This window comes from Pseudoliparis swirei, chromosome 19 (assembly GCF_029220125.1).
Source record: "Pseudoliparis swirei isolate HS2019 ecotype Mariana Trench chromosome 19, NWPU_hadal_v1, whole genome shotgun sequence".
Taxonomy (NCBI): Eukaryota; Metazoa; Chordata; class Actinopteri; order Perciformes; family Liparidae; genus Pseudoliparis; species Pseudoliparis swirei.
The window spans coordinates 12,167,748-12,188,165 of NC_079406.1; the positions used below are offsets into that span (position 1 = coordinate 12,167,748).

Consider the following 20,418-nt stretch of genomic DNA (forward strand, 5'->3'; position numbering starts at 1 on the left):
ACCTCGAAGTAAACCGGACAGGACACGCCTCAATCGGACTTTAGACTCCTCGAGGCATTTATACCATCCGGGGTCAGTAAAAGGAAGTCACCGAGAATGCAGTTGATTGACAAGCAGACGAAAAGTCATCTTTGCGGACTGTGACCAAAACAAACGTTAACGTTAAGTGCTGAAGCAATACCCCATCAAAATGAGAACATTATAATGGTTTACACTTTACCTTGGAGCCTTTGTATCTTTTACTAGCGTCGGGCAGAAAGCGGACAGATCATGTGACTCAGAGCTGCCAACTTTTCAAAAAACCTTGGAGTGAGATTTTGTCGGGGGTGACCAAAATGTTGCCGCGCACGCAGCCACACACGTTGGTGGCTCAAATATCAGGAAATTTGAATTAATGTGGCGTTGTACCCTGCATTCTGGCCTGGCAAAGGTCTTTTACGAGGCATCTTTGCTACCTTAAATAATTAAAATGTTTTTTCATAACTACTCTCATTTACAAAAACATGCCTAATTCTATTGCACAAATGTCCTGTCTTTGTTAAATTCTTTATAATACATCTTACTTGTTCAAAGAGCTGTTTGGACATTTTTTGAGAGGGTCCTTTTCCTAGGCCTGCAAATAAAGTGATAAATGCTATGTGGGCAGCCTTAACAAACAATGCTCTGATGTTTTGAGCATGCAGTATACCAAGAGGTTAACACGGTGCTCTCCTGCTGCTCCTTATGACAGCTGAGTTTACATCACCACAGAAAATCACACGCACAAACCCAACCAATTATTTCAAGATTTAAAGTTTAAGAGAGTGTGTACTTAATTGAACCACATGTCATTAACAGGGCTCTTAAGTTTTGAAGACAGGCAAGAGTGACATATCTATCCAGGATGCTTTATTTTCATTGGTTGCTGGATTAAATCATACCCAGATACAACAGATACGTTTTTTTCTGATTGGCTATTGTGTAGCCCATTTCGTTTTTTTGATTGGCTGATAAGTGGCACCTCACAGCAGAACTCCAGGGGAGCGCTTGATTCCTCCACGGTGAGGGCAGCGCGGCCAGCTCATGTTGGCGCGCTGCGGCACATTAAAACATTAAATAGCCGAGAGTTTTCAGCGTGAGAAATACGATGTGTGGCGGGAGTGCGTGACGTAAGACCGAAATGCGTGACTGTCACACTCAATGCGTGACACTTGAAAGCCCTGCATTAACACACCGTAGTCTCTGCTCGTTGTGTCTGTTTGAAAATCTTCTTCTGTTGCTAACTTCGGGACTCTTTGGGGTAAATAGGATGTCTATGCAGCGAATAGGTTTATAGATGCGCTCCTTAGCGCCATCTATCGTCGCGGAGTTTGAAAAGAAATCAACGCGCCTCGGCCCAAAATCAGAATTTATTTTGCCGTGAGATATTGGTTGTGTGGCGTGAGAGCGTGTGAAAACATGCAAAAGCGTGTGTCACACGGCGAAACCGTGAGAGTTGGTAGCTCTGTGTGACTCCTGCTGGGGGATGCGGAGCGTCCACTGCGGAGGTGACTGAGTGAGCATCAGCTCACGAGTTCGTTAAGGATTTCCTTCGAGTTGAGAAATTAAAGCTCAGTCTTTCTTCAGTGACTCGTCTCGTGTAGGATTAGAGCAAGTTTTGGGGAAATGTCTCAAAATGTATGAGCGATGTTTTGTACAAGGATTCTGCATTATTTTCTGAACATATGATATCTGGACCATTTAGCTATGACAGACATTTTGAGGCAAGGGCGTGAAGCATACATTAATTGATTATTTGTTTGCGAATTAGATATTCAGAAGTGTACGTTTACAAAGTTGGAAATCTAAAAACTCGTAAATGCTGTTCAAATAGGCTACTTGAACAGTAACAGCATGCGTTGCCAATAATATATGTAATTATACAAACGTTTATGTCTTTGTGATTTATTTTTGGCATGTTAGTTTAAATGTATTTTTTGCAATTGTTGAATCAATAATTATTTTTCAGTATGATTAGAGCAAGCATGACATTTAACCAAAAGGAGTTTTATGATGGGAATTAGACAAGAGCAAAACATGAACAGTAGTTGGCACAGGACAGAAGAAAACTCAACTTCATCACCGTATCATATTTGGCCCATGATCCACTCATTTCAAAATCATTTACTTTAATCAATTCAGATTGGAATTGATTTAACTGAAGAAAACCACGATTTGTAACGTTACCAAAGTTTGCTGAAAAGCACAAACATGTTATAGATGTGAAGACTAAAAATACATCAGAATTGGTCATTAAACACATTTGTGTTTAATGTGGAATTTAAACTTCTGCTCATGCCATCTAGACCTGTGTGGGGCATAATCATTTTTTTTAAGGCATTGGAATATTTGGCCAAAGTAAGAAAGATGGTACGCGTGATTTTCAATAACTTTATTAAAACCATATTGTGACAGACCAGAACACTTACAGGGCACACAACAGAAATAAATACCATGTGTACAGCGCTCATTGTCAAAACAGGCTTATTGCGGCTGGCTTTTGATTTATGTTATCCAGAAAGAAAGAGGGCATGCTATGTCATCAGACAGCGTTACCACCAGGAGCTGGGCTAAGTGTGCTAATCACCCTGCCTGCTTTTACTGTTGAGTACAGTTTCTGAAACATTTTACCTGCTCTGATATACACCCAGGCTGCATCTCAATCTGAAACAACCAGTTCCCGTTCAGCTTTGCTTAGCGGGGCGTTGGGCTGCTTTAATCAAGGTCCATGTCAGGCTTGGTTCCTGTGGCTTCTGAGCTGGGATTGCCCGTGTTCTCGGTCGTTCCCTTGTCGGCAGATTCTTCCTGGGGGTTCTCCTGTCCGTTGACAGACCCATTCTCCTCTGCAGGAGTGTCCTCCTTGGGAAGCTCTACCTTGGGCTTGGGCTTGGTCACAATAAAGTTGCAAGCGGAGAACAGCTCCTGGAGAATTACACACAGGGCACATCATGTAGTCATGGTTTTATTTAAAGAAAGGACCCTAGCCCTACAGTTGTGAAAAGTCCTGGCCTAATAAATAAAAGAAACACCAGAGCTACTCATGCATTCCTAGTAGATTGTTGACCTCAGGGTTTCATGTTGCAACACAAACATAATGACTGAAGTAGTAATAACAGCTGAATGTATGCGAGCTATATGAGTCAAGCTTACCATCCAATAAGTCTACTTTAGCTTTAACAGGGGCTCCAATTTCTATGTATTGGACAAATCTAGTGGTCTTAAGCAACTTGCATCTTTATTTTACATTTTAAATACCTTTCATTCGAGTCACTTTGCCAAGTACTTTGTGTTCTGTTCTTCTGATGTAGCAGACACTCACCCTTGTCTTTGCTTGAATGTCTTTCACTTTGACGGAGGGATCCACCGTCAAGTTCTGTTTGCTTTGCTGGTTCATGGTGCTGTTCATCCACATCATTGCTTCGCTGGTCTGTTTGTCCACTTTCTTGACATCTGCCTCATCCAAATGGTCATACTGCTCCTCCTAGAAGTACAGAGATATTACAAAAGTAATATTTACCGCTCGTCATTACTTTTTTGAAATAAAAATGCCAACATTCTTTTCAGGAAAAAATATTTATTTACCTTCATGTTGTATGATTCCACAAATTTCATGTACTGCTGGATTTGTTTTCCCAACTCCTCAGATGCTTTAGGTCTCTCTTCAGCCTCGGAATACCTCTCCTTGATGGGCTGGCCAAGTTTCTACAGCAAACGTAATACCCACGTCAGTTAAAAAAGTCGATATGTCAACCTAACATTATTATACAAACAAACTATAGAAACACTTACCGTTAACTCTGCCAGTTTGTCAATGTAAACCTGTTTGGGTTGGTCCTCTCCATCCTCATACAGCCAGTTTTCAGTATTCTCCAGCATTAATGACAGGATATCCCGGTCCTGAAAATAAAATGTCATACCATGTCAATGAAAGATAGTAAAGATGCTATAGATCCACTTTCCAATGATTGGGACTGATTGTCATACTCACAGATTCACCGACAAACTTCTCCAGAATCCCATGCAGCTTCTCCCTCATTTCGTACACATACTCCTCGACGTAATTCTTCGCGTCATTTCTCTCCTTCTCCAGCTTGTCCTGCATGATCATCTTACCCTGAAGAGATTCCAATCAGTGACTTTAACTGCTAAAAATTCAGAAATATATCTCGTAATTAAGCATGTGTGGATTTTGCAATGTACGTGATGCCTGAAAGTTTAGTTACCTCATTTTCTACAAATAGATTGAGCATGTCATCAGCTAGCTGCCACTGTGGACTGTTTTCAATCGGAAGCTCAATCAGTTTTGTTTTGACTTTGGGCTTTTTGGCTTGTGGGGGCTGGTCGGACTTCTTCTCTCCTTTGCCCTCCTCTGTTGTAATCTAAAAAGGTTAAAAGAAATAGTATTGGGATTAAAAATGGGTCCAGATATGTAATGACAGCCATTTATTAGAATATCCGTACAATTTCATGAAATCCAGTTAAAAAACAAAGTGTAGTTTCTGTACAAATGTCTAGCACAAATAAACACGTGAGGATAAGAATTTGAACATTGTAAGTGTCTCAAAGACAGAATGTGTGGGCAATTGTATCTCTTTGTAAAGACAATCCATAGGGCAAAAGCTGAGCATCTTGCATCCATCTCCTCATTCTCGTGGGTCTTTTCTTCAGCTTCTTTCTGAACGTCTCCCTGACCCGGCTGCTCCTCCTGATCGGTCTGCATCTTGCTCTGCAGAGGAGTAAGAAAAGAAAACCTGACATGTTGTTTTGTCTCAAAAAAGTACAACAAATAGTTCACGTTATAATCTAATGCTCGGTGTAAGAGAAAGAATAAACCCAAAACACATACACTAAGTACCTCGCCATCTTTGTCATTGGCCTGTTCCGTTTCCATGGGTTCCTCCGTCTCATCAGACTTCTGCACTTCAACCAGGGAGGCGCCGGACACACTGAAGATACCGTGGATGTTCACCCGCACCTTGACTTTCACCTTGGAGCTCTCCCCAGATGCCTGCGGGATAACCTTCTGTATCATGAACTGACCTGATGGGAAGGAAAACGGTAACAGAAATTAACAAGACAAAACTAATATAAAGCCTCTCTTGATGCCATTGTAGTTAGTAATTTGCTTTTGCTCATCTGTTTGATCACATTTATTAACTTGCTGTGCCCCAAACCAGCTTTAAAAAGGAGTTAACACGGGACAGAAACAGGACAGGTTGGTTGTTTTAGAGCAGGGGTGCTCAATACGTCGATCGCGGCGACCTGCCAGTCGATCGCGGCGTTGTATGGTAGATCGCATGACATAAAAAAAATTTGGCCCGCCCCCCTGTCACTTTCTCTATAGCGCCACATTACAGCAGCAGCATGTCATTTCTGTCTCTACGTGTCGCGTTAAGTCCTCTGCCCGCCGTCTCGTGCGCTGCAGAGCTCCGACACCGGTTTGCGCGCATTGGGACGGAGCAAAAAAAAAGTCACTAGCACCCCCCGTCAACAATCCTTCTCGGCTCGCGCGCGACTCTCACTAGCACCCCCGTCAACAATCCTTCTCGGCTCGCGCGACTCACTAGCAACCCCCGTCGGTCGATCGCCTTGACTTGGTCACATAATAAGTAGCTCGCATGCTGAAAAAGTGTGAGCACCCCTGTTTTAGAGTCTTTCTTTCCCCTTTCAGACATCACTTCAGACGCTTTAGCTGCTTACCAATAGTAGGCTCAGGGTAGGGCAGCTCATTAGTCCTATTGTAGTAGGCCTCCAAAGAAAATGGCTCTTTCCGGTAAAAGGTCAGCACTTTGGAGAACGGTGCCGCGTGGTTCATAGGAAATACCTCGCAATCACTGGAACAAATGAATATTTTATAAGAATAAAATTAAAATAATTAAGACCAGGGACAGAAGAAGGGAAAGATGATGTTGGATATAAAAAAAAATATGGCTTCTTTTCTTTACCTCAAACCTTCTTCTGCAGCAGAATGCCACTTCAAGGAGATGGGATAGGTAACCACATCTGTGATGGAGAACTCACGCACTTTGAAGGCAGGGGACAGGATGGCACACTGTGGAGATACACCCAAGGTTCAATAACAAAACATCTTTATTCTTTTCAACTGAAACAAAAAGTAGCCGTATATGCCAATCGATGCTTATTCAAGTGTGATGTGACAACTTTCTGGTGAACAATAGCAGAGACCAGCTTTAAAACCAAAGTATCACACACCTGCAGAGCACATCCTCTGGCCACAGCTTCGTCAGCATTCAGTGTGGTGTTCAACTCCTTCCCGAAGTATTTGCTGATCCTCTCTTTGACAGATGGGATCCTGGAAGCGCCCCCCACCATCTCTACTGCATAGATGTCTTCCTTTTTCAGTTCTTATTCAACACAAAAACAGTATTATCATACAAACCAGGACATGCACACATTAAAGTTCTAAAACTGATTGGATAAGAAAGGGGAACATTATACTCACTGGCTTGTTCCAGCAGACTCTGCAGTGGAGCCTCAAGTCGGGTAAGAATATCAGCACACATCACTTCAAACTGACCCCTTGTGTAACAAAAAAGATGACCATTCATTTAAAGCCGGTTGGTTTAAAAACAAGACCCCGTAGTTGAAAACCAAATATACCATTACTAAAAAGCCAAACATTATTTATAGTTGGTCTACCTGTTCAGTTTTCCAGAAACATCAATGTCATTCATGAAGCACTCAATGTTAAGCGGCAGGTCAGAGGAGTTGGCGCTCATCAATCTCTTCAGTTTTTCACACTCCTGGTAAAGTCTGACCAAAGCCCTGGGCTTCGTGTTGACATCAATCTTGTACTTCTTGCCAAAATCCTCACAGAAGTACCTCACCAACATCTCATCAAAGTCCTTTCCTCCCAGCTCTGCGTCACAAGCTGTAGAAAGAACCTGAAAGACAAGAAGAGAGGCCAAGAAAGAGTTTAAGGCATCTGACAACACCTCTGATTGATGATGAATGTTTATTTTGTTGCCACACACACACACCTTGACTTTGCCCTTATTAAAGGCACACACTGATGTCTGGTATCCAGAATGGCCCAAGTCCACAAAAACCACATTCCTGGCCTTCTCCTCCGGAGCAGGGAGATCCTGTTTATAGATTCCATACGCCAGTGCAACTGGAAGGACAATTAGTTAAATTATTAATGATGTCTACTGGAATCATTGTCAAAGTGTGCATTCTGGCAGCCGCAGTCAACAATCGGTAAGATACTCATCCTTGCCTATGTCCTGCCCCAAAACAACTCGTACAGACCTGCAGTGGTCTCATTCATGAGCCTCAGGCAGTTGAGACCGGCAATCTGAGCAGCATCTACTACTGATCTCCTTTCAGCATCCGTGTAGTAGCAAGGAACCTGGTTACAATAGAAAAACATTTGGAAGACTTTTTAAAAACATTTTTTACATGTAGGTGTTTTCAATTAACCTTCCTGATTTTACCTCAGAATTACATGATGTCACCAACCTCTGTGGACTGAAACAAATGTGAAAACCCCTGTGTGCGTGGAGTATTTAATATATGCTGGCGAGGACTACATATTTTGCCCCCTCTACTGGTCAAGGTAATGTAGGAGTAGATTCTATGATATAAACCTAATTACATGTAGGAGTTATGACCACTAGTCAGCGCTGTTCAGGCGCCGGCAGGGGTGAGGGTAGAGAGAGAGAAGAAGAGAAGAGGGGACTTGGCGGTTACAGTTGGAAGTGGAGTGATAACTAAAGTTATGAGTAAAACCCAGAGCGGCTTGGACTGACTTATTCCTGCGCACACACCCACATCGCTTACACTGGTGGCAGCGGTGGGATTTGTGTCCTGGTGGAATATCGTCGCTTGGGATTCTGCTCAATTTAGTGACTAACTGAAGCTAACAGCTAACGATAGCCGCGCTACCCGCTAACTTAGCATAGCTTGAGATACAGTGAGTCAGCTAGTTTTTACCTCTCAGTGGTTAATTTTTTTTTCCCTCCGCGTAGTAGCTTCACGTGAGTTTAGAAATCGTTTATCGGTCGTCTAATTCCATACAAAAGCTCAGAGGAAGGGAGCTCGACATGTCGGATGATGAGTCACTCTCCACTGGTGAGCCACGAGCTAGCACGACCTCAAGTGGAGCTCGAGCGCCAGCTGTGCCGCCGCCCAGCAGAGCGTCGGGAACGCCACGGGGCGTTCCTTTGCCGCCGCCCTTCAACAACGATGGCCGTGAGTCTTCTCAACTGTGGGTTCGCCGCTACGAGGTAATTCAAGAAGCCCGTTACAAGGACACTGGTGTGAATTTGAGCACCGCGTTAGCAGCGGAGCTACCCACTAGACTACCAGCAGAACTGTTCATTGTTTGGGATAATCTGCCTCGGGAAACTCAGAGCTCCTATGCTGAAACAAAAAGACATTTGCAGACAGCTTTTGGACAGAAAGATATAATTGCATCATTTCAAGCATTCCCCAATGCCCATCCAAGATTGCCTCATGAAGCAATGGAAGTGTATGCTGCTGATGTTTGCAGGCTGGTCAAAGAAGCATTCCCCGAGTTTGAGCATAACGCTACTGAATATATGAAAATGTCTCGCTTCATTGCTGGTCTGGATCAAGAACTTCAAGTGAAGTGTCATGAAAGAGGAGTGAAAACTTTCACCGAAGCTTGCGAAGTTGCTTCCCAAGCAGCAAGATTGGTAATGCCAGTGTCCCCAGCTAATGTCACTCTCGGAGATGTTGATCAGACACAGTCCGTAAATTCAGAACGGGAAAATGACTTAACTCAGAAAAGCTGTCCAGAATCTGACTACTACTGTACAATATTTAAGTAATGATCAGGGTGCTCTGAAACTGAAGCTTGATGATCAGAGTAGTGGGCACCACTATGAAAGGAGCATGCAGGTGCGTCCTGGTCGATCTCCCTCACCTCATGGGAGGAGTCCAGATAGACCCACAAAGGCATGGAGCTCAGGTTATGGGCATTCCCCATCCAGATATTCACGTTCCCATAATTTTTCTCCAGAACGCTTCCCTCATGTAAAGCACCACCATGAGGATTTCACCCACAGAGAATCTGACGGGTACCGACAGCCTTACAAAGATACTCGCTACTCAGCCCATGCCTGGGACCCCCACGAAGAGAGAAGATGGAGACAACCTTCTCCCAGAAGACACCGCTATGATTCGCGTCACCGAAGCCCAAGTCCCAAACATGTGTCATTCCAAGAGTATGAGGACAAAGGTCGGCGGAGCCCCACCAACGCCGAGTACAAAGATCGTGGCAGATTTGAACAGGGAAACGGACAGTAGCTGATGAAGCGGGGCAACCATCAGCTACTCCCCTGGAAGCCCCAGAGGTTGGCCTCACTGAAATAACATACAACGTCCGACAACAGACAACCCCTAGTGGTGTTACAGATACGAAAATTCCCCCGGCTGAAATGGAGAATAATTACGCGACTGTAAGTAAAGATGTCACCTCCTATGTAAATGGCATTGTTGAGGGCACTGATATGCACATCATGCTGGATACAGGCTCTACAATCTCATTTATAAGTGAGCAGACCAAAATGTCAATACCTTCTCTGGCAAGAAGACCCATAAAAAATTAATTCATCAGGTCACAAGCTGTGACTGGCCAAAGCTTGGATACATTAGGTATGGTAGATGTCACCTTTAGGCTAGGGTCACAAACTCTGCAACATGAAGTACAAGTCATCAGAAATGTAAATCAAGGCTTCATATTAGGGTGTGACTTTCTCATTCCTCAGTGTTATTTTAGATATGGGGAGGGGGCTGTGCTATATAAGTGATGAGGTCCTGCCCCTTCTTAGAAAAAGTGATCTAGCACCTGCTAGGTGTACAGCACAAATAATGGAGAACATGACTGTCCCCCCACGCTGTGAAATGATTTGTAAAGTGGCCCTGATTCCCCCTGTAATCAATGCAGGCATCCCAGGCAGTTACAGCGGCTGCCTTGAACCCCGGCAACCAGAGATGGATGGTATGGCGGTTGCCCGAATGCTGTCTACTGCTGAAAATGGATGTACTGTTGCACGTATCATCAACCCCACACACACTCCTATGGTACTGCATTCAGGTTTACAGTTGGGACATTTTACTCCAGTGTCAGACACTGACGTAAGTGAGGATGCAGCTCCTGTATGTAATGTGTCCACCTGCCCAGTACAGTCATCCAGTCTGCCAACTAATGTCATCCAGTCGACCAAGCTGCCTATTGATGTCAAGTGTGGAAATCTGACAAAAGCAGAGAGTTCCGACCTACACAACTTGCTCTCGTCTTACCATGATGTCTTCAGTAAAACCAGCACTGGTGCACCCCCAGTTAGGAAGCGTGCATATCGTACTTCTCCAAAAATGCAAACAGTGATTCAATCACATGTCGATGAGATGTTGGAAAAAGGAATCGTGGAAATGAGTCACAGCCCCTGGGCAGCACCTGTGGTTATGGTCAGGAAAAAGGATGGTACATGGCGGTTTTGTGTCGACTACAACCGATTCATCGATTATCAAAATAATCGTTAGTTGCAGCCCTAGTAATAATCGCTATGTGCTTGTGGTAATGGACTATTTTACTAAGTACCTCAACTTGTATGCACTTCCTGATCAACGAGCAACCACTGTAGCTAAATGTTTGTTTGAAGATTACATCAGCCACCACGGTGTCCCTCAAAGTTTGCATACTGACCAAGGCCGTCAGTTTGACTCGGATCTTGTCAAAGACCTATGTTCCCGCTTGGGAATACACAAGACACGGACATCCCCCTGTCATGCTATGTCAGATGGCATGGTGGAACGGGCAAACAGGACCATCAAGGACCAGTTGGCAAAATACCTGTACACTAGAGGTGAATGGGACGACCACCTGAGACAGGTTGAATTTGCATATAACACAAGTGTTCACTCGTCCACCAAACACACACCGTTCTCCCTGGCACATGGTAGAGAAGCCAGTCTACCTGCTGATGTCCTACTTGGAGACTCCCCAACAGTTTCAAATGCCACTCGAGGTACGCCGAGTGAATATGCCAATTCTGTATTAAGGAGACTGTGTGGTGCGTTTCACTCTGTTGCACAAAACATTGAAGCAGCAGGTGCTCAACAAAAGCACTACTACGATCGTCGGATGAAACACACAGCCTATGAGCCAGGTGACTTGGTGTGGGTTGACCTTCCAGCCTTTGCTCGACAAAAGTTGTCACCAAAGTGGTTGGGCCCGTTCAAAATACTGAAACGGTTAGGCTCAGACGGGGGTGACATCGGAGTGGACTATAAACTGCTGGACCAGCGGGATCCGAGAGCAAAGCCTAAGGTCATTCACTACAACCGCCTGAAACCTTATCGCTCTGCCTGGTCAACTGGAAAAGATCCGCCTTTACCTGTGGGAGGCGCTGCAACAACAAACAGTCCAGCTGCCTCACGGCCTACTGCACTCCCAGGCTCCAGGCCGTATGTTCACAGGAGCCCAGCCACACCAAGATGCTCTGTGCCTCCAGATAGGGGTCAGACTAATGGTTGTCCTCCAACGCAAGGGGCTGCCACTACCCTAACACCTGTAGGACACAGTGCTGCCACAGGAGCTGCCGGTGAACTGTATACAGTTTTTGATGGAGTCAGGACCAAGTCTGGCCGCTGTGTGCGTCCCCCAGTACGCTATGGAACTGTTGTCTTAACTGTTGTTTTTTTCTTCTGTTGGATTAACGAGCATTTTAACATGAATGGGGAAAGTATGCTGTTCTACTACTTGTTAGAGTACTCACTGTTACTCCTGTTTATTACCATCACCGGTTTATATTCATATTTAGTATAGGTTGGTCTTTTGTAAGGGGGGGGGGGATGTGTAAGAGTAGATTCTATGATATAAACCTAATTACATGTAGGAGTTATGACCACTAGTCAGCGCTGTTCAGGCGGCAGCAGGGGTGAGGGTAGAGGCAGAGAAGAAGAGAGGAGGGGACTTGGCGGTACAGATGGAAGTGGAGTGATAACTAAAGTTATGAGTAAAACCCAGAATGGCTTGGACTGACTTATTCCTGCGCACACACCCACTTCGCTTACAGTAAGCATCCAAAACTATGCCTTAATATGCAACACTTACAGACACAACACAGTCAGCCACAGGCTTCTTGAGTGCATGCTCTGCAGTCTCCTTCAGCTTGGTCAGCAGCATGGCGGTGACCTGTTCAATGCTGAACACCTTCTCTTCCTCCATGTAATTCACCTTTAAAAATGGTCAGACATGAGGACATTAATACATTGCTCCAGATGATTCCTAGAATGTCGACTCAAACTAAGTGTTCTTTACATAAAGTGCCTGAATGATGGGCCCAAAATACCAATGAACTCATTATATTTCCAATGAATCATCAAGGCTACATATAAAACTTTAGGTCAGCTAGTGACAGCCATTTCGTAACTTCATGGGTGCAATAATGTGTTGATCATCTACAAGATCAGAAAAAAAGCGATTATTATCTCTGCTTCATCGAGTCACTGTCAAAGTAGAAATGAGTTATTGTTATAAACCAATAAAGACTTGTCTCATTGCTTATAGAGTGCCTGAGGAGTGTTTCTTTTCTCCAAAAATTTATTTGGCAGGTTGAAAATTACCTGGCCCAATGATAAAAAGACAGGAATCATTACAGGTCTCTTATCCTCAATATAGAAATTTACAAGGACTATTGGAAATATATTGCGTGTTTCTGGGCCATTACTAAACATTCTATCGCATACATTTAACTGTGAATGTCCATGGTTCTTCCCTTACCTTGATGCCAGTCGTTCCTGTGGGCAGTTCTGCAATATCATACACAAAACTATTTTTGAGGCGCTGCACAAAGGGATCCGAAAACACCCTGCCATGAAGCCTCTTGAACCCTTGGACTGTGTTCTTGCAGTTTGTGACTATCTGTTGGAGATTAAAAAAAAGGCCATTCTTAGTTAAATAAAATATGTGCAAACAAATTATGCATTTCTGACTTAAAAACTGTTCCCCTCTTGGAGCTACTTTGATGTGCTGTGATATGCTTCCAGTTGTTCATGCTCAAGTCAAAGGAAATAACTGGTTATTTTTTACAGGTTAATTATCAAATATCCAGTGTGGAGGACAATGGATATCTGATAATAATGTATTCCCATAGAAACATACCTGGCTTTTAGCAGCCGCACCGATGGATCGATTCCGGGGTCCGAAAGAAACGCATGCTCTAAAAACAGAAAACACCAAAAAAAAATCTCAGAAAGATGCAGCTTCGTAAAAGGATGGTTCACCCAATAACAAAATGGCACTTGACTGTGATGACGAGTTCGCGTCATGATGCAATTCATGTTGAAAAATAGGTATTCTATGTTTCTGTATTGGTTTATTCTGTGAGTTAAGGTTCTGAATATGAAAGCACAATGGATCGATCGAGCCGTTTGACAAGGACGATCCGGCCTCCTCCAATCACGCGCTCATTCATGCATGGGGCACACAAAAAACATCACCACATGACTGAGCAGGTCAATTTATCTTCTTCCTATGACCTCCCATTACATTATTGAAATAATAAACCACAATAACGGTCCCATAACGTGGTACACTTGTTTATTTTAACCCACAAAGGTCCCGTCTCAGCTAGCGTTAGCTTTAGCACTAACATGCCGTTTCCTGTTTCGAAATCGGTTAGCTAGCTACGTAGCATAGTAGCTAAACCACATATTTTGATGGAGGGGAAAGATGTGCTAATTTCACATTCTTATCCGCAGACAATACAACACAAACTAACCACAACAATGTTTCCTATCGTACTTACGGTGTACACCGATCGCTGTATTCATTAGCGACCGTTTCGATCCCCCCGGCTCTGGCTACCGCGACATAGCAGTTCAGGAACCCGACGTCAAACCCGACGACCGACATCTTGACGCTCTAATGGACCAGCGTAAAGTACAGTAGTTACACTGGAGAACGGCAACAGGGTGTGAAACCGGTGACAGCAGCAGCAGCTACGGTGGGTTTTCAGTCAGCGGACGGTGAGACACCCGTGTTCTTGTTCCATGAAGCTGGTTAGCAGCATGCGGTGCGCCGGCTGATGCGTGAGAGCGTTCAGGAATTTTGTACGTCCCACTGACCAATAGCGTCCGACTGCGGAGCTCGAGACCCTGCGACGACGCGCCCCCTAGTGGCGGGGAAATACAATAGCAGCTTTAAATCTGCACTCGTACAAAGTTGCTATATACATTTCAACCACAACGATCATTCTAACCACGATAATTGCAAATGCGTATTGCTTAAATGAAATTAGATGTATTGGATACCCAGTCTCTCACCGTTAAAATATGTCCTCACATTAATGTATCTCTTAGTCTTTGAGATATCAGAAAATAAATGGAAATCCTCATCACACTTCCCGAAATTCCAAGGTGTTCTCCTAATTTATTTCATCCACTGTCCAATATCGGAAAATATTAAATTCACAAAAATAAACATTAGAAAAGCAAATCACCACATCGGAGATGTTAGAACTACCACTTATTGGCATTTTTGCTTGATAAATGAATTGGCAATTATCAAAACGGTCATCTTCTTAATGATGATTGACTAGCACTGAATATGTACTATTAAGTGTACACAAAATGTAATTATTTGACACCCATATTAATCCAATAAAAGAGAGATGGCTGAATTAAATAAATCAAGACTGATTTCACATAAATATTTGTTTTCTTTATTGGTGAAACATACAGCTGGAATTAATAACAGAGGGTAGCTTTCTTAAAGGTGGCTGGAGTTCATTTATCATTCTCAAAGTCAGCTGGATTCTTCTTCTTGCTCTGCGCGTGGGTACTGTTGCCCCAGGTGTATGTCAGGTACATGAGGGTCATTGCTGCAACAGAAAGAGTATAAAACAAATGAACACCAGGAGAATCTCAATATGTATTGAGTTTAGCCACACCATGCAAGAAAGACCAGGCAGTACAATATGAATACCAATTATTAAATATAATCCATGCACAGATCCTGAAAATATAATGCAATTCAATCCCTTATCCAAAACAGACACATTATCTACATGAGAAAAATGTCAAGTCAACAATAAAGACAAGTTGTATGTGAATACACAGCATAACACATGGATTGCATCCATATTATTCACACCCACATTTTATCTGAAACCCCAAATTAAGTTTGCAATTCGATGTATACAACCCCCTTTTAGTCCGACATGTTAAGTAGTTTAGCAAAATTTTAACTACTATGAAATATGTCAGTTCAAAAATAATCCTAACATTTAGAGACAGTTTAGGCAAAAAAAACCATTTTCACTGCCTACAATGTGATACAGGGCGTTATGCATAGTTCTTGCCATTTAATTTAATCTAAATATTACAAGAATATGAAACAAAAGTATGCTTGAGATATCTAGTTTATAACAAGTGTCTTGTTGAAATATTTCAACAAACAATTCTGAAGTCTATCACTAATGCCACTGCATGTAAAATACTGAATAGAAGTTTCAAACTCACGGGGGGCAACTTTGAAGAAAGAGCTTGTGATCCTTCTCCACACATTGGGGATTCCCTTGGAGAAGTAGTTGGGGAAGGCCTTCTGCTCAAAGGGGGACAGACTATATGTAATTATATGCCTGATCCTGGCCAAGTCTCCAAAGTGGTGGCCCATGTTTACAAGAGAGTTGACCTGAAATGATAAGACATTTAGTTAACATTGTACTAAATGCAAAAGGTCTTCCAATGCATAATGACAATACATTCTTTGAATTCTAGAATTAAATAGTTGGAAAATGCATCGACACTCATGGCACAATTATGTTCAGTGGGTCTCAGTATGTGTGGCTGTTTAATAAAAAACACTTCATTTACAGCTGAACTATTAGGGCTGATAAACAACTTTAGAATACAAGCATGGGGTTCACCGTTTGCTCAGTCCGTTTCCACCCAGAACTTATCAGCTGTAATAATTCAGGCAATAAAACACGAGCTAATTTATCTAACGTCACCACGGGGTGCGAGTACGACTTTCTTTGACATTGACTTTTAAATGATCTTTGGGGTGGTACTTCTCTTTGCAGGTTATGATGTGAAGTGTATGCGTTTTTTAATATAAAGTTGTACGAAGCAAATTAAAAGATGTTTTTACAGATTTTACAGTAAACATAAGAGCGAATCCGCAACGTTCCTGAAAACGTACATTGCTCATTAAAGCTTCTTTGGATAGATAGTAATGGGAAAGCCCGATTCAGGCGCTAGATTATCTAAATACATGATTGCAAATCCACAATCCAAAACGAGCTGCATCTGTTAGAGCCCGTACCCCACACCGGGATAGCTCCGGTTAGCTGCTAAAGTCCTTGACACTCTTCCGGGTCTGGCAGGTTAACGTTGTCGTTTAGCCGAACGAGCAACACAAAATGATGTGAAACTTATTATAAACCAAAGAAATCTCACATATGACGACAATAAACGCTAATGGAGGAACAACTACAACCTTATTCGTGACATTGGAGCTTACCGTGTAGTCTCAAAACAGTCTCTTTGCACACTTCCGGTGTCCTTCCGTTTTATTCAGGCGTCGGACGGTTGCCAACACTGAGGGCTTTATTGCCTCCTGGAGGACTGACGTTGCGTTACGCTAAAGATCATAATGGCGCCACCTAGGATTTATTTACAGGTCTTTACATATCCTGGAGACCCGTTTAATCGACAATAATTATGGTTCCTGTTGATCATCATTAGCCTATGCCAATGACCATTTTATGGAACCACAATCAGAGGTTGACATCAGAGGTAAAAAAAAGGTAGAGGCCACAGGAAGCCGAGGGGAATGAGGCTTTTACGGAGCTTCACTACTTGGTTCATATAGCCTACTAAGCATCTTGTCCGAATATTTGGCTTTTATTTTGAGATACTTAGTTTTCTAATAGTGTGTATTTAGCAGGAGCATTTAGACTCAACACAACATTGCAAGAAAATATTTTTTTTTCTTTGTGCAGAATTGTCCCCTAGTTTCAATTAAGCCAGCTGTACAGACCAGATTAATGCGTGCTATTTCTATTTTCCAACTTTACAGGCTAGATGCGTTTACTATTTTAAATACCGCAGAGTGGAGCAGACAGTGAATTCATTCAATTTACATGGCAGGCATTTATTCCCATTCAACCATTACAAATTCATAAGTATGCACTCAATTCATATCTTTCCAGTCACCAGAAGTAATAAATACACACTGAAACCATGACAACTTTCATTCTGGACATTATGAAGGCAGCTGCCATTTAGACAGTTGTCTCTAATCTCCTAGAATAAAACAATATGTAAAATCACTGAGCCTGGTCAGAATATCCAATACTAGGATAGAGTCCACATGTGGTGACTGTTGAGGAGGTTTGTGGTGATGTTCTAGTCAGCCTGTAAGAAAGAAGGAAGGGGGGGAAAGCACAGCCATGTTGGTAGCTGGCTTAGCGGCATGTACATCTGGTGGCAACCATGTCTTCAAACTCCTTGTAGACATAGGAGCCATCCTCTTCAAAGATCATGACACTCAGGGGGCTGTAATGGGAGGGAATGCACGAGGGCCTGGGCACAGATGAGTCCAGCTTCTCATAGATGATGTTCTGCACCATGGTATGGACAGGAGAGCCGTAGATGAAGCTTATGGTCCTCGGGCAGACGCCTCTGCAGTACCTGGGGTTGTACTTTGGTGGGAAAACAATCCATTGATCCAGTTTGAGTTGGCTGAATCGCACCTTGAAATCGTACAAGGCACAGTCGCTTGTTGGGAATACAGAGGTTGAAAGAAGCTCCGGCAGGTGGCCATCTAGACCTTTAGCACCACGCTTGCTCTTTGGAGTTTCCCGCTTCCATCTCCTCTTCAGGCCAATCCTCTGCTCTGATTTGGAGACCATCTGCTTATGAATAGTGTTTGCCGGAGTGGCTGGCCTTTGACCTGCTTTGGCATCGACTAGAAACTTCTGGTGGGCGGTTTTGCTGGTTACATAGAGATAAAGCAGCAGAAGAGGAGATCGCAGGGTGAACTTCAGTGGGGCTTTGCGCCAATCACCACTGGCCCTTTGTGCCTCTGGACAGGTGACATTGACGAGCAGGTGTACATTCTTCTTCTGAAACTTTACTAGAGGCTCGAGAAACGAGGTGACGTCAACCTCCACCCAGTTCCTCTTGCTCTTTGGATTCGTGCTGACTGTGAAGTTCAGAGCGTGATGGACCCCAGGGCACAGCTGACACTGGTTGGAGTGCTCCTGCTCCCCAAGACTCAGGTAGCATACTGAGTCAACAGGTGCTGCATGGTCAAAATTGTACAGCAGGGCAGACTTCAGAAGCTGTTCTTTTCTTCTTACTTGATCAAGGCTGTAGGAAAGATCCTGCATAAAATTCCCTGAAGAAAATGAGGAAACAAAGACACGGTGTCACCATTAAAGTCAGTCCCACAAATGTCATGTTCATGAATACACAAAATATTAAAAATCCAGAATAAACAGGACTATTTGATACATAATACTGTTTATGTGCACAATGTCACTGATGCCTTTACAACAGGACGCATGAGTTTTAAGGGAGGCGCCACAGGTAAAAATGCTAACCGTGATCAAATTTCTATTAAGCTTCAAAAGCTTTATTTCTGAAATTATGAAATATTAGATATCAGTCATAAAACAAAAACTGTTACTCTTGCCATAGAGTTGAAAATAGCATCCTCTTAATCCAACTGTAATGTTTTTGTCTGCATTACTCAAACACATTAAAAAGGACCAAAAGACAAGCAGCTTTTGCTTTGAATGGTGTATTGTCTGAAATAAATGTGCCAGTCTGAATAAATTTCAGACTGGCACTTTAACAATATCTGTTCTTATGGCCCAATCAGAATCAGAAACAGTTTTATTGCCAAGAATGTTTACACAAACGAGGATTTTTTTTGGCGGAAGGTGCAACATTTAGACATGACAAACAACAATCAACGCGACAGCAACAGTGAACTTAAGTATAAGATAAGATAAAGATAAAGTGCTCGGACAACAAATAATGTTAAAGTGTTTAGGTGTGTGTTTCAAGTGATGTGTGTTTAAGTTAAAAGTGTATGTTACATGTGACGTTTGTTTTAGTTAAAGTGACATGACAGCATTAAAACCATTGTGTCCCTGTTGAGCCTCCTTCCATCTCTGTAGCATCCATGCTTAAGCACAGAGAAAATCAGACCTCAGATTGTAGCTTCATCACATACTTCTCTACACACTGGAGTATCACCAGATTTTCTGAATGCCAAGTTTGTGGAAATTGTTTGAGAGAGGCCATTTTGCAAAGAGCCACATAGTTAAGAATGCAGGCCCATTCGTAGTTCATATTGTCCTTAAATGGTGCAATGGACCTAAGACATATGCAGTTAATTGTATGACCAAACCAGTCAAAGCACAGTGAAGGTCTGAGACCCTTGATCAGTAGGTAATAGAACTTTGGGAGAAAGACACACACCATCCTTAGTTACACTTTACTTTTATTTATGGCAACAAAAAGATTGGATATAATTATGTTTTTATTTTTAAACCAAGATTGACAAAGTTTATCCTACAATAAAACTGTGCCGTCATGCCTCAACCCTGTAGATTATGTTTGTGTGCATTAAAATGTGTGCGAGGTCAGTGGTGCGCTTTGCTCACCTGCATTACTTTGCGCAAGACATTCATCCTGTGGCTTGATCAGTCGGACTGTGTTGTAGACGGTATTCCCGTCCAAACTCCTTTGCACTCTGGAGGACTTCTTGTAAACCTCCGTGAGGTATCGCATGTACCTGTGCTCGGGTTTTATCTTTCTCTTCAGTCCTGGGTTCCACCTCGACCCTCCGTGCTCCGAAAGGGCCTTGAGCAGCGGGGAGAAGATACTGCCGTACGGGTAGGTAAAGTGATCCAGTTCGTGCAGCGCATTAGAGGCAGCCAGAGAGTTTCCCAACAGCGGGCCGCTGCAGGCGAGCAGCAGCAGGAAGAAAACAGTGCGGAGACAACCGAGGACAGCTGACATAAGCGTTTGTTTTTCCATGATAAATAACAAAACCAGGACAAGCGTATAGAGGCTCTTGCTGAGAGCTCGAGGTAAACAGGACTACAAGCACGTGCTGCTGCTGAGGAACAGACGCAGGTGTTTGCAATCAACGCTATCGCTCATATTCCTTTCTCGGGTAAAGGGACAGCATTTATAACTTGTTCAGATTCAGTCCCGATGTCATATTCAACAAGAGGCTAGTTTTAAATGATAGCTTAATTTAGTTGAATTAAACTGTGTAGTAGCCGATCCTGGATCCAAGAATATTATCAGATATTTAACGCATGTTGGCATTTTAATGCAACACTCGAAATAAACATGTGATAAGTGCACCAGATACACAAACCC

At 43.0% G+C, this 20,418-nt stretch overlaps 3 protein-coding genes across 4 annotated transcripts; all 3 read right to left on the reverse strand.

The window, feature by feature from the left end:
• Positions 1–2,395: 2,395 nt before the first annotated feature.
• hspa4b (heat shock protein 4b) lies at positions 2,396–14,120 on the reverse strand. Of its 2 annotated transcripts, none has more exons than XM_056439039.1 (19): positions 13,818–14,120; positions 13,172–13,229; positions 12,791–12,931; positions 12,122–12,244; positions 7,291–7,390; positions 7,020–7,153; positions 6,679–6,923; positions 6,482–6,558; positions 6,232–6,383; positions 5,964–6,070; positions 5,719–5,852; positions 4,874–5,058; positions 4,652–4,744; positions 4,242–4,397; positions 4,007–4,132; positions 3,808–3,915; positions 3,601–3,720; positions 3,338–3,499; positions 2,396–2,940 (listed from the first exon to the last, which is right to left on the reverse strand). In XM_056439039.1, exons 1-19 carry the CDS (start codon positions 13,922–13,924, stop codon positions 2,734–2,736), a joined length of 2,535 nt encoding a protein of 844 aa, XP_056295014.1. In that variant the 5' UTR covers positions 13,925–14,120; the 3' UTR covers positions 2,396–2,733. The 2 variants fall into 2 exon arrangements, with proteins under 2 accessions (XP_056295014.1, XP_056295013.1); XM_056439038.1 differs by having other exon boundaries at positions 4,865–5,058.
• A 589-nt stretch (positions 14,121–14,709) lies between these two features.
• LOC130209411 (cytochrome b-c1 complex subunit 8) lies at positions 14,710–16,597 on the reverse strand. The gene is made up of 3 exons (XM_056439042.1): positions 16,535–16,597; positions 15,532–15,703; positions 14,710–14,891 (listed from the first exon to the last, which is right to left on the reverse strand). The coding sequence occupies exons 2-3, from the start codon at positions 15,683–15,685 to the stop codon at positions 14,797–14,799; spliced, it is 249 nt and encodes an 82-aa protein (XP_056295017.1). The 5' UTR covers positions 15,686–15,703; positions 16,535–16,597; the 3' UTR covers positions 14,710–14,796.
• Positions 16,598–17,480: 883 nt separating this feature from the next.
• Positions 17,481–20,067, reverse strand: gdf9 (growth differentiation factor 9). Its single transcript, XM_056439041.1, has 2 exons — positions 19,692–20,067; positions 17,481–18,415 (listed from the first exon to the last, which is right to left on the reverse strand). Exons 1-2 carry the CDS (start codon positions 20,065–20,067, stop codon positions 17,481–17,483), a joined length of 1,311 nt encoding a protein of 436 aa, XP_056295016.1.
• Positions 20,068–20,418: the final 351 nt, after the last annotated feature.